The following is a 14,770-nucleotide window of genomic DNA, read 5'->3' on the forward strand; positions in this document are numbered from 1 at the left end:
TAAATTGAAATAATTGTTGAATAATTAATTTAATCTTTTTAGAATAAAAATAGTTTAATCTAAGTCTTTACAGTGGTAAATTCGATAACATAAGACCAAACCATAAAACGCACGAGTAGTTTTTAATAATAAATTTAAAATTAATCATGAGAATAAGATTAAATGTAAATAGATAATTACATAAAATAAAAAAATAATTAAAACGAAATAAAATTAAACATAAAGGATTTTTTTTTTCATAAATAAAACCGTTCAAAATATGAAAAATAAACGGTATACAAATTCTTTTCACACAATGAAATTAATTTAATATTCTTTATAATATTTATATGATTAAACCCAGTTACTATAATATATTTTTAATACATAATAAATTATTTTATATTCTAATATTACACAATTCTTAGTACTAGATGTACATAGATATATTACATTTCAGAATAATGTAACCCGACTTCCTAAAGTTATAAATATTATAATCAACATAATGTTTATGTAGCTAACTGAAAATTAATATTTCAAAATAGTTAAAATATTTCTTATTTTTAATTTTTATTATTATTGATATTTTTATTTATTATTATGTGAAATATTTTTGTTATTACCCATAAATAGGTTAGATAGATTGTAATCTTCAACAATAAAAATAATAAAACAAAATATACTTATATTTTTTTTTTTTCAATTATTTGAAGCCATCTGATTTTCATTCTAACTTTAACAATATATTTCAAATTCGATTTTGAGTTTGATATACTTTTCAGTAATTTGAAACATTTTATTAGCAATGAGGTAGTAAATTATTATTAGTTAATGATATATGAAATTAATAAATCTGGATATTAAAAGATTTTAATCTGATATCTTCTAATAAGATAGTTTAAAAGAAAAGAGAAAAGCTTTGAGTTTTATGTATTTTGTAAATTTTCCTTTTAACAGCTTGAAACACTTGTGAGTTTTAAATCAATCTATTCATACAAATGTGCTATTAAGCACATATTAAAAATATAAATGCAGTTAGAAAAGGTAAAATAATAATATTTATATTTGACTGACCCGCGTTTCGTTTAGCACTAAAACTTCCTATTAGATATATAAAAGGACAAATCTATAATGACCATGTTAAAACAAGCTCTTCAGTTTATCCTTTAAAAAATTAAGTATGATGTTTCTTGATTGAGAAATTTTTCTAATTATAAATTACTAAAAATCTGGGAGTAAAAAATATGTGCGAAAAATCAAATATGAAATACTTGCATCAAAATAAACAAAAATATATTAATATACATTATCTAACTACACACACCCCAAGATATTTATAATTCATTTAAGTATTTTTCAGTATCATGAACTTAAACATTAATTGCCCATGGCGTTTTAAAAGTTAATACACCTACTTTATAAAAATAAATTATTTTATGCTTGTATAAAAATTATTTTGAACCAAGACAAATAAATAAAGCATAGTTAAAAATAATTTTTTATACGATTACCAGTATTATAATTCATTTTAAAATTAATTAAGTCTCACCAATATATAAAAAATATATATTATCTATTAATTCAAATAGAACTTTTATATACCTATTGATCATATTTGGTTGACAGATCAATTAAGCAAGATAGTTTTAATTTTTTTTTTTATTCCATAAATTATTATTTTCAGTTAAAACTAATATTCCTCAATAAGATCAAATAAAATTTATATTTTCATTCCTTCAAATCAAACTATCATCTCTACATACCGATTGAAAACTCCTTTAAATGTTTCAATGTTAGCATGCAAAAAAAGTCCGCATTTAGGAGTGACTTTAAAATGATATACAGTCTCTTAAGCAAATATTGCCAATCCGTCGAACACAAGACACAAGTTTATTAAGTCCGTCTTACGAAAATTTAACCAAGAAATTCGCTCGGTTAATTTAAAAAAAAATAGAGTAATCCGTTCAACAAATACAACGCCTTTATGTAACAGTAAATCCTCAATTTATAAGTGTTCTGCGATTGAAGTTTTAGTCATGTTGTAAACAAATTAACAATAACATACATGTTGTAATCGACAGTGCCAATAAATATTTATGAGTTGCACTTTATTCTCACGCTGCCCTCTTCAAGTACTGCCGGAAACCATAAATTCAGAGGCGGCAATAAATTTGCTATATTAATTTAAATATTAATGAAATTAAGAATGCGTTTTTAATTTGAATTTTAATTAGGGCACGCCAACATATTAGAATGATGAATATGAATCGAGGGGTAAGCTCTGAGTATTGGTTGAAATATAGAAAAAAAAACTTGTTTACAAAAGCATAAGAAATTAATCGAATTCATTGTGTAGCTTCAGCTCTTTACTGTAAACTGTAAACGAGTATACTTATTTTATGGTTCATTAAAAAAAATTAAATGGCAAAGATATAATTCATCTATTTTGATTTTTTTTTTTTTTTTTATTATCTGAAATATGGTAACTATATGGTAATCTCAAAATTAAAAGGAGAATAAGAAATACATTTATTTATATAACAGCAGTTAAAAATTCAAATTACTTAATTTTAAAAGAAGCATGTCGATAGTAAATAAGGATATACACAAAAAAATTATATAAAAATTGTATCTACAGTTCGTGCTTAGGTATACAAAGTTAATTAAAAATTTCAAACATATACAAGAAACTTTAACTTGTGCAAAATAATCTGGTGGATTTTAAATAATTCAAAAAGTTGGAGGAATTTTGACAATATTTGACAGAATACTTTTGACCATTCATTTGTCTAGATCGAAAAGAAAATATTTAAAAAAAAAAACTTACACACTATCTCAAAAAATGTCAGAAAAGCGCTACTTTAAATACCAAGTCTCTCATCTTTTTCTAACATCATTCTATATATTCGATTGCCATGCGGAAAGTCTGATAATTAATAAGAAAACCTACTTAATAAAAATAATCTACTTCGGAATATCAACAAATCACAAATAAGCAATATGAGCTAGGTAGGACAATACTTTCTGAGTATACAAAAAGTGTAGATGTGGCAGATCTCATGCAGAAACTATAGTGACAATAATGTGGTGCTTACCTGTGGGGCCGCTGGTGAAGTTGGGTGATAAGTGTAGCCAAACTGTGGGTAGGCCGACATCGCCATCGGGGTGGGAGGTTTGTTGTCTATGCTGATCTGTTGCTGCTGCTGCTCATCCTACCGGCACACAAAACACAAGACGGCTCTCAGCCTCTTTCAATAGTTACAATCTTTCAACACAAGGCTCCACACCCGAGCCCGGACCGGGAGCGACTGAGCCGGCGGTGGAGGGGCAGGTGACCACACCCCCACCCCTTCCTCACAGCCAATCAGATCCCTCTCTTCCCCACCTCACTCCCCTCCACCGCCTTATAAATCACTCCGGCCCACGGCGTAGCCATCTTCCCCACCCCCCCTTTCTACCCTCCTTATCCCCTCAACAGTCCTCTCCTTCGACAAAAAGACTTGTTTATGTAAATTGTTAACAGCTCTTCATGGGGTTTTATGTTTTTGGGCTCGTTTCAAATTGAAGTCTTTTTATATTAGATAAAGGTGACGCCCCTCCACCCCCCCTTCAGTGTGTTTTATGAGCCAGTCGGAATTTCGGCTCTACATTCACTAACGATCGCGTCCGAGTGATAAATATCTTAAGTCTTTTTTTATCTCTAACAAAAAGATAAACAAACGGATAAAATAGTTCATTACAGATACAATGGGAATATTTTATTTTATTTTTTCAATAATGTTACTTCTAACAAAAATAAAATATATATGAAGCTGAATATTAAGAAAAGAATTCTAATTTACCTTAGTTTTGCTAAAAAAGATTCAAACCGTAGACTGGGAGAGGTGAGCTCACGTGTTACTAAAAAGAGCCACAATCCGGTTTTATTTAAAGACCTCGATGTACAAAATTTATTTTGTTTTATTCAACTTAAGTAATTGCATATTTGTATAAGATTGATATATACGGTCAAAAGAGCAGATATAAAAAATATACCTGATTATGAAAAAGGAAATAATTTTAAAATTTTAATAATAAAATTTAAGGGTGTACCTTCCCCCACCCTAACGGTGGACCAACCCCCGTTTTAAAAATTATAGAGCTTTTCATTTAATTTTACTACTCCTTGCTAAAATTGTATAACTGTAATCTACATGTAATCTGTAGTTCAAATTGTATTAGTTTTTTCAATATAGTATAAGCAGAAAACAAATACATTTTTCTCCCAAGTCTGTATCCCAGCATTTTTATTACTCCATCTTATGTGTAAAATTAAATATCGCATGGTGCACACTAAAACTTTTATTTATATAATAGAGAGAAAAGTTTTTTTTTAATTAAAAGTATAATAGCATATAACGGCAATCTTTGGTCAAATTTTGTATTGTCTGGAGTAATAACTATTAAATAGATGTCCGATTCATTAGTCAACTATGAAAAGTATCTCTAGTTCGTGAACTTTATTTTGGGGTTGTATCTTTTTGGATAAATATGAGCTAATATAATAAATAATAATATAACATATAAGCAAGTTGTGAATAAAAATATCATTTATACTGGATCACAAATAACTTGTGATCCTTATTCATTTTAACAATAAATGTTGAAAATAAAAAGTAAATCAAATATTTTAACTTAGGTAACTAGTCGCATATGTTGGAGCAACATTTCTAAACGGAAAAAAGGTATCTTGTTAATGATTTTAACCACATACGTATTACCTAAATAGGCAGGGTAGGGCGATAAATAAATAAAGTGTCTGTAAATATTTTTAAAAAATCCATTTTTATTTACCATAGATAATTCACATACCACATTCATTTATATACCATAGATCATCTATTATTGGTCATTTTAAGTTGGGAAATGTCTCACGATATTATATTTTATAGTAAATATTAAATTATATTTTCAATTTTTTTTAGTGGATTTTTCTCTTTAGAAAGTGGCTGAAGAAAGTAAGTAGGCTAAAATATTTATATTAAAATCGGCAAAAAATACCCTGTTCTTGAAATTAACCAATTTAAATATTATCTCTCATTTTTATTATTTTGTATTAATTATTCTTATTGAATATCTATGCCTCAAAAATTTAGATTTTTAACAAAATCCTTAACACATCAATTTGTAGTGTTGCTTTATATTTACTTTTATTTTAATTCAGTAACAAATGTTTGGTAACATACAAATACAACCAGTTTTAATATAATTATAAATATGTAATTGTATTTATTTTAAGGTCATATCTTATTATTTTCAAAATTTCTTAAATTTGTTATTCTGAAAATTAATTTGAAACAGCTTTACACAACGAAAATATAGTGTAATTATTTTAGTCATGATTATAAGTATATATAAAACCTTCTGTTTTTAATTTTATATATTTATTGACGAATAAAAATTAGTAGGTAAGATACAGTTGTGAAATGGAAATTGGATTTGTAATTATTATATTTCCTATTAGCGATAGGAGGAAAAATAACTTCTGCCAAATACCTCACTATTTCTGTCTTCCGTTTTTATTTATTATCCTCTTATTTTCTTTGTCAGAAAGTTTCTTTCTACGGAAATTTTTCTGCTTATTTCAATCACTTACGTAATAACTTACATTTCAAGGTTAATTAATGAATTGCGGGCCTAGTGGATGATCCATTTTCGAAACATGGAGGTACCTATCATAGAAAATACTTTCAAAGTATGAAGAAGTAGTGTACTGACTTAAATATAATAAACCCAATTTTTCTCAAAATTCAGTCAATTTAATTTGTGCTAAATTATTTTATCTGTTCTCAAATTATAGATGAGCTGAAGAAAATAACGCTGAGTAATCAGTGTAACCAAAAATCGAATTAACATTTCGATTAATTATGCCCGAACATAAATTTGATTACTGGCAGAGGTCAAATTTGTTACTGGATGTCATTTTAGTTTATTTTAGAAAATAAATATTTTTATTTTCTTCTTAATGCAAAGCTTCCCTACATTCAGTAGTAAAGTAGCAAAAATGAAACAACGCAATTTAGACTTATTTTATTTCATACAATAAAAAAAAAAAATTAAGTATTTTAAAATTTCCGTTAATGGAATTAAGAGACATCGTTATAAATGAATAATTCATTTAAGTATATTTTAGTATGAACTTCAACATGAATTTGCCATGGTGATTTAAAAGTTAGTACCTACTTTATAAAAATAAATTATTTTATGAATGTATAAATATTATTTTGAACCATGACAAATAAATAAATCCTAGTTAAAAATAATTTCTTATACGAGTACCAGTATTATAATTTATTTTAAAATTAATTATGTTCCACCAATATATTAAAAAAATAGATATTATATTATTTTTTAATTCAGATAGATCTCTTATGTACCTATTGATCATATTTGCTTGACAGATTTTCATACAAAAAAATAATAAGTATTTAAAATATTTCATTAATGGAATTAATAGACATCGTTATAAATGAATAATAAAGGTTCACTATTATGTCATAATTTACAGGGAAATCATGCTGTTCATTTCAAATTGAACGGTGAAAACTATAAGTCTAAAACCTACGGTGAATATGTTTCTGAAGATGTACAGAATAAATTCCACTTCACTCAAGAATTAAATAATAAGAATACTACACTAGAAAATGTTATTACTTTTTTTTTTTTTAATATTTGAATCGAACGGTTATTTTCAGTTCATAATAATATTTTCATCACCTTTATTATATTTAGATATCTAAGAGTAGATGTTGTAGTTAGTATCACAATTTACTCATATATATTTTTTAAAACAATTTAAAAAAAAAACAACTGCGAGAAGGATCTCTTCTGGTAGCACCATTACTTCTGCGTAGTGTGTATTTTTTAAATTTAATTAAAATATGAAAAGTTGTCCAAAAAATATATATTTATAATTATTGTTATGCGGTCGTAAAAATCTATAATGGTCCATTCATCATGGCCTGGAGTATCTTCGATCATAAAAACCTGATAAGCTAGATAATTCTTAAAAAACCTACTTATAAAGAAATGTTTACTACAAAAATAAATAAGATTACAATAAAGTATAAATAAATTTTTATTTGTTTCCATCGGAACAATAATCTAGGGTATGAAATTTATATCAAAAAATTAATAAGGAATTTGAAAATCAGGCATGGTAATTAACCAAATCCTAAAGTTAAAAAATGTTGTATGTGTTTAAGAAACACTTAAAGAGTATTTTGAACACGAGAAATGATAGTTAATTTCCTCCTGCTGACTACTAGAGTGCCAAAAAGTTGATACAGGAATTGTTTAAGGAGGAAGTCGAAATAGCTATCGGAAAATAAATTCTTAAAGAACCGCGGCATCTGATAATATTCGTAGTGAACTTATTCAGTCGTGCGGTAAAGCTGGGGTTTCTAAAATGCACATTTTGGGTAAAAAGGTAAAATTAAGTAAATGCCAGTGAAATGAAATGGGAGTATCTACTTATTCAAATTCATAAAAAGAGGCGGAGATAGTTACGGATTGTAATAACTATCAAGGAATCTCACTTCTTTCTATATCATACAAAATATTTGCATTAATCTATAAAATCTTTGAGATTTTAAGCAAAATCGTAGATTGATCAAATTTTCTCATTGCGTCTAATTTTACGGAAACAGTTGTAATAAATCGGCGAAGTTAATCTTAATTATTAGTTAAGCTTTATATAGATTTAAAAAAAACCTACGATTCTATTGAATACCAGAAGCTGTATAATATTTTGATCGAACAAGGAATATCGAAAAAGTTGATAAATCTTATACCAATAAGCTTAATAATGTTGGGATGGAAAGTGGCCTATTACACTAATGGAAGAACAGCGCTTTGAGAGTTTTGAAAATAAAGTATTACGTAAAATATTCAGACAGAAAAAGGATGAATACACCGGAGACTTTAAAAGGCTGCATAATACCAAATTGAGAGGAACGTAGCCAATAAATATAATTCATGAGATAGCTTTGTGGTAAATAAGATGGTCGTGTAAGCTTTTAGAGCTTATTTTAATGGATCCATAAAATATTGATGAAATCTGAACCGACAGGTAGACCGAAACGTAGATGGGAAGATTGCGTTAAGTCTGATTTGGGTTTGGAGGGGCGTAATTGAACATATATATGTATAGAACGATTGGTTGTATCGGCATCGAACCTTCAGTTTCTCTAAGTTATTATTATTTAAAAAAATCTTTGTAGTGCACAGGTGACCCACTCCTTTGGCTAAATTCGACAAGAACGTATTCCCCATCTTATCAACGTATCCCTCTTTCAAAATAGATTTCTTCATATTTTTCTATTTATACTAAATATTTTACTTTTCAATTTATGCCACTTATATATCTTTAATCAGTGATAAGCTTTGGTCCAAGGCACATGGTAGTATTTAAAAAAAAAAACCTTCTCAACATCACAACATCTCAACATTTAATTTTAAATTGAAAAAGTTGCATAGCAAATTACACACTAATAATTATCTTGTGAAAAAACTGAAGAGTGGTCCGAAGCATAAGTACAACCGTCCACCCTATATAAGTTAGTACAATACTCAATTTTAATAGTAGTTTATTGAAGAATTCCCCTCCTCCTCCCCTCTCCCCCATCTGGTCAGAATATGAAAAGCAGACCTGAAAAGTAATTACTTTATACCGTAATGATATTGAAGAGAATAAAAATTGCGTTGCCTCTATGAATTGTCGCGTGTATTTTATAATCCCAATCTAAATCATAGCCAACGAGGACTAACTGTCCCATGTATATTTCTCTTAATGAGCGGTTTGATTTACCACAACTACCGCTACAAAGGGATCTTAATCTCTTCCTTCACATCGTGCACAACGAATCATAAAAACAAAGCCTAACCACAGCAATTATAAAAAAAATTAACCAATTGTTTTTAAGCGAAGATAGGAAATAACACAATATTTAAAACGAAAATATTTGGTTGGAACTTGTAATTTGCTTGTTTTTTTAATATAAAAAAATAAAATAAATAAATTTCAATTTAATAGAAAACCATCAGAGCTGCCGTCAAGAAGAGTTCTTTCGATAAATTTTACTGTACATAAGTGTATTTAGATTTGACTATGAGTGAAAGTTGTTAACATTTTTATTATGAAAAAATGTTTTAATGCTAAATTAAGAGAGCATTCGATGAAAATGTTTTAATGCTAAATTAAGAGAGCATTCGGTAAACATAATTCCGTAAAATAATTATTGGGCCTAACAGTACTGCGGCTTATAAGATGGGGTGTAAGGATGTTGGAATTACTTACGAAAGGATCCTTAAAATGTACACTGAACTGACGGTTAAACGTCTGAGGAGTAGACGGAAACGTAGATGGGAGGATTGCTTTAAAACTAATTTATTAAATTTAGGTTTAGAGGGACGTCGAGAACGATACGGTGGTATCGGCTACGAACTTTCGGATTCGCTAAACCTTTATTATTATTATTAAAATGTCTTAACCATCAAATTTTCTTAGCGGGATGCTTCTTTATCACCAGTATCAATCAAATATAATATTGATTAATCTTAAAATATTGATCAATATTTAAATTAAATATCAATATTTATTGGATCCCTCTAAAAAGGTTATAATAATATTTTAAAAAAAAACGATTTTTCAGCATCAAAAGCTTCTTCTTGGCCTGATCTTGCTTAGATAAAAGCAACGAAAATAGCAATGAATCAGTCGTTAATCCTTAACTATCAAACTGAAAAAAAATACCAATTAGGTCATAGTTAAGACTTTTTTTTAATTTCTAAAAAACTGATGAAATCTCTATTTCAACATTTTTATGAGGAGCTTCGTTTATTACTAACCGCTTGAAGTTTCATCAAATCAAATATAAAAATCAAAAACTTGTAATTTTTGGCTTATAACCACTTAAACCAGCAACTATGACTTATAAAATAACTTAAACACATATTATTTTATCGGTTTTAATGCGTTGTAAGGCAGTTTGAAGTGATCTTTTATTTATATTTCGTTTCGCTGGATGGAGATTGAATTAGATCAAAGTTACATTTTTAACATTTATTGTTACAATTTTTTAATAAAAACTACATTTGTTCTTTGTATCTTATATAGAAAATTTTAATTTTATTAGGTTGTTTTCTAAAAATGTTATATTCTTCAAGATTAAAGCGTAACGGTAACACATTTAAAATATTACAAAACAAAAATTCGTCGTGAAATCATTAATTCAATTATTTGTTAATAGTTCTGAATTGCATTTAATTTGGATGAATGCTCTTTATAACTGAAATGTGTTGTAATTTGGGTTTTTACTCTATGATATCTTAAAACATTTTATGTTGCCAATCAATTTATCAAATAACAAAAATTAAGTTTTCGAAAATTATATATAATTTTGATGAAACTTCAAGCAGTTAGTAATAAAAAAAGGTCCTTCTAAAAATTTTGAAACTGATATTTTATCCAACTTTTCAGAAATTAAAAAAAAAAAAAGCTTACCTTTGACCAAATTGGTGTTTTTTTTTCTGAAGACTGATTCCTAGCTAAGAATCAGATAGCTACCTTCATTGCTTTTATCGAAGGAAGATCAGGCCTAAAAGGTTTTTATACTGAAAAATCATTTTTTATATATTACTATAGCCTTTCTAGAGGGAGTGTCAATAAATATTGATACAATAGAAGAATACGGTCATGGCTGATGGTAAAGAAGAAACCAGCTAAGAAAACTTGATGGTAAAACCATTTTTAATGATAACAGTAAAGGTTTATCGAATCCGAAGGTTCGATGCCGATACCACTCTATTCAATAAAGTGTAATTGGATATTAAAAAAGAACATAAGCATTATTACCTAGTTTCCTGGAGTGATTATCAATATATCATTCCTTTCACTATTGGAAAAGATAAGTAGTTGAATTCATAAAAATAAAACTAAGAATTGCTTCCCACACTTCTTTTTATTATATTTGTATTTATTAATATATAAGTAATTACAGCTCTTAAAAAATTGCTTGGTTCTTAAAACTATCAATGTAAAAATTAGAATAGAAAATTACGAATTAAGAAGTAAAGGGTAAGAGAATAAAGGCAAAAGTAAGAGTAAAAAATAAGTATGATACTCTAAGTAAGAAAGAGTCATAGTTTCTTTGTTGAGCGGTCTTTAATATATTCTTGAAAAGACATTTTTTGTTTTTCACAAAGCTGTTTTATTGGAAGACGAATGAGATAGTGAATTTCAGTTATATTACTGCTCTCTTTGTTTCGTAATGGGGATTTTTTGTGAATCAGGCCGTGTCCCAATGTGCCATTTGATGTTGATGAAATTATCTTTTATTCTAAAGTAATTTGCAGTTGAGTATGTTGTTAAGACAACATGTTTGTGGGCCCTGTCCATCGCAGTATGCTTATTGAAGCATTTCAATGTTCCAAATAAGTAATGTTTATTATGTGATGTCATTAATATTGTATTTGATCGGAAAGATTGATCTTGATATTGAACGGTAATTGTGACACATACACTGGTAAACGAATAAATATACAGAGCAATCATTAGTGATATTTATGTTCATTATTGATATTAATATATATAATGAAAATTTTTCATATGCGAATTACTGAAACAAAGTTGACTGTGATTATTAAATAAATAAAGTTTATTAAAAAATATTTCAAGATATTAACACAAAAAAAATATATTAAGCCTTCATCAGCCATTCATAGGACGAATTAGAACAATGAGATATAATCTCATGATATAATATTTAAATAAGAAATATCTAATAAGAAATCGATACTTTTTTATTATTTCTTTTTTGTTTTTACATTGGTAGAGGGATGTACCCCCTGGGTTGATATCTCGATAAAACATGTTAATTGTTTGTTTATGGGGAAACATATATCTTCTTATTTCCTACCATTATCTACTTCCCTCAGAAATGAATAGTCATTCATTATATCTGTATAAATAGTAACAGTTTAAAATAATGTCATTAAACTAAACTAGGTTCGTTCCTAGTTTGATTGTCGTTCGTTCCTAGTTGTCTATGGTTTGACATCTGAAATTTTGATAATATTGAAAAAAATATATAGTACGCACTGAGAATTTATTAATGGTGAGTAAGACTTGTACAAATTTATACGCAAAGGAATATGCCTGGTCATACTATAATGTATTTATTCTCATATGTGTGTATATATCCCTACCAATGTTAACATTACATAATATGTTGTGTAATAGTTATATCAAGATTTTTAAATTAATGATAATATATTAAAAGATAAATAACAGATAAAAATGTTTAAGAATAAAATATTATAAAACTTTTGAATTAGTTTTAATAATTGATTCATATTACTTCTGATAAATTACTCAAAAATAAAAATAATAAAAAAGAAATTAAATTATATTTTATATTAATAAATTTTAGATTGAAAGAAGTCTATTTATTTTTTTAAAACTTTAATAATTTAGTTATTTTTTAGATCATTCGTCAGTGTCATAAATGTTTTGTATTTTATGTGATTCAAAGATGTGTTTACATACAGATTGGTATTACACGTTTAAATTTGTAAAATGGAATTTGTTTAAATAACGATATTTAAATTTGACATAACATTTAATTAAGGCAAATTAATTTCACTGCTATGTAAATAAAACTAATAGTATCTATTTAAAAGTATTTTAATACGCTAATAACATTACTCCGATATAATTAATAAAAATATGCTCTATTAAATTTATTTATAAGAAGATGGTCAGGGTTGCGGTCAAAAAAAGAAGAACAAATAGTTTAAAACTATTTTAATGTCCGACGTTTCGCTTGCAGGGCTTTGTTAGAGCTGTTCAAAGCGAACTGTTGAACAGTTGCTGATCTCTTAAGGCCAAAGCACACCAGAGGAACTGATAATATGATAACTTATTACTGAAGAAGCTCAGATAATGTCAATAACAAACCCATCTGAGTTACTCTGGAGGAGGGTGTAAAAAAAGGGAAGCCAACCGTCTTGCCTCTCTCTTGCTATCTCATTCTTTATCCAGTTACTTCATATCTTGATATGAATATGCCTATCTCTCGGTGGGAATATTTCATTTTTGTGCAAGTCGTATGGCTCATTTGTCTGTCTAACTTCATTGAGCTCAAAGAACCGAAAATCTGTAAGTGAACAGCTTTAAACATGTGGAGAATACATATACCTGGTTATCTACCTTGTCAAATATAATATTGAAAATATATCTTATCTATTGGCTTTTGAAATTCTGTTGGCTACTTCCTTGTTTAAGGCAAAGTTGCTATGAGTATACTTATGATAATAAATATGAGAAGTAATCGAAAATCTCAAGCTCTTCTCCGTTAGGAATATAGGGACGGAGAAAACCTTCGTCGTACGTCTTCTGCTCTCCTTGAGATCAGCAACACATAACTTTTTATGGACTTTATTGAACATTGAGGGACGAGGCCCAGTAATTCACTAATGTTATTATGTTTATAATGATCAAATGCGGCCCATGTTCGAATTTAGAAAGGATTTAAGGGTTCTCAGAGAGCAAGAGCAAACTATTATTGATGACTAGACTAGCTAAACAGCTTTTCGCTGTTTCAAAATCGCCGTCAGTTTAGCTGTAAAAACACTACAGATAATCTAACCTCTACTTCATTATTCTATTGTTCTTAAATTTATGTCCTAGTGGTTATACTTGATTAAAAGAATCAGTAGTTTGTTTCATTCATATTATTGTTAAGTAACAATCATATAAATAGGTTGGATGTTTATGATTCAGTAATTTGAAGTGAAATGTAGTATCAATATAAACATCATGATATTATCCCAAAAATTAAATTTACCTACTTGATTTCGCTAAACATTTTGTTATAGTTACTTCTAGTTCTTCGGTTGTTGTGAGCTTATCTATTATATTTTGTTCTGGTGCCAAAGTACAATGAACCATTGTAGTAGTCAAGCGATTTTAGCTGTTATATTAGTTCTATTGAGGTCCACTTTGAAGATGGTTAAATACATTATGAATTAGTATATAATGATGATTTTTCCAAGAATAATAGTTTTGATGATATTTGGCAAAATAAATTCACAAAACGATTTTTTTTTTTTATCTCAGGAAGTATTGAAGATAACGATTTCCTCCAATAGGGCTCAAATTAAAACTTTTTAAGTGCAAGTAGTTTATAATGATATTTCAGCTACTTATAATAGTTTACGAATTATTCGCAATATACTTAAAAATATACGTCGGCCATTATGAATACTTTGCCATATTAGTATTATGACTCTCTGGAAATCTTGTACTTTTAACTATCGTATTTTTCAAACATGTTTACATAAGAATCCGTTGACAAATATTACTTTAAACTTGATTTTAGGTCCAGTTAAATTTTAAGCTGTTTTTACTGAACTAGAATGGCTAAGTAAGAATGTGTAAAGATTAAGTGGACTGAGTCTAAGTGGAGCCACCACAATAGCAATGAACAGTTGTTAAAGGCTTGTTATCATACCAATGACTAATGTTCCTCAACGAAGCTTGCTTCATTCACTCCCTTGTTCGTTTACGGTATACTGATGTATATTATACTATTTTGATATTACAATTCTCATTATCTTTATTTGATATGTTAATTACACTAACTGGAGTTTCACTAATTATCAAGTGTTAAAAGATAGCGGAGGATTGCGCATGCGCTAGTTAGCAAATGAACATATGCTACTTCGTGTCCCACAATAGACTATTTTT

General features: G+C 27.8%; 1 protein-coding gene across 4 annotated transcripts in view; it reads right to left on the reverse strand.

Annotated features, from left to right (window-relative positions):
* Positions 1-14,770, reverse strand: part of LOC106688273 (homeobox protein caupolican) — a 225,909-nt gene that overhangs the window by 130,915 nt on the left and 80,224 nt on the right. For all 4 annotated transcript variants that reach the window (XM_067048177.1, XM_067048176.1, XM_014432665.3 and 1 more), the window contains exon 2: positions 3,078-3,194. In XM_067048177.1, coding sequence (XP_066904278.1) covers positions 3,078-3,194 — 117 coding nt within the window. The remainder of the gene's footprint in view (positions 1-3,077; positions 3,195-14,770) is intronic.

Source organism: Halyomorpha halys, unplaced genomic scaffold, assembly GCF_000696795.3.
Source record: "Halyomorpha halys isolate HHAL.00 unplaced genomic scaffold, Hhal_1.1 Scaffold1096.1, whole genome shotgun sequence".
Lineage (NCBI taxonomy): Eukaryota > Metazoa > Arthropoda > Insecta > Hemiptera > Pentatomidae > Halyomorpha > Halyomorpha halys.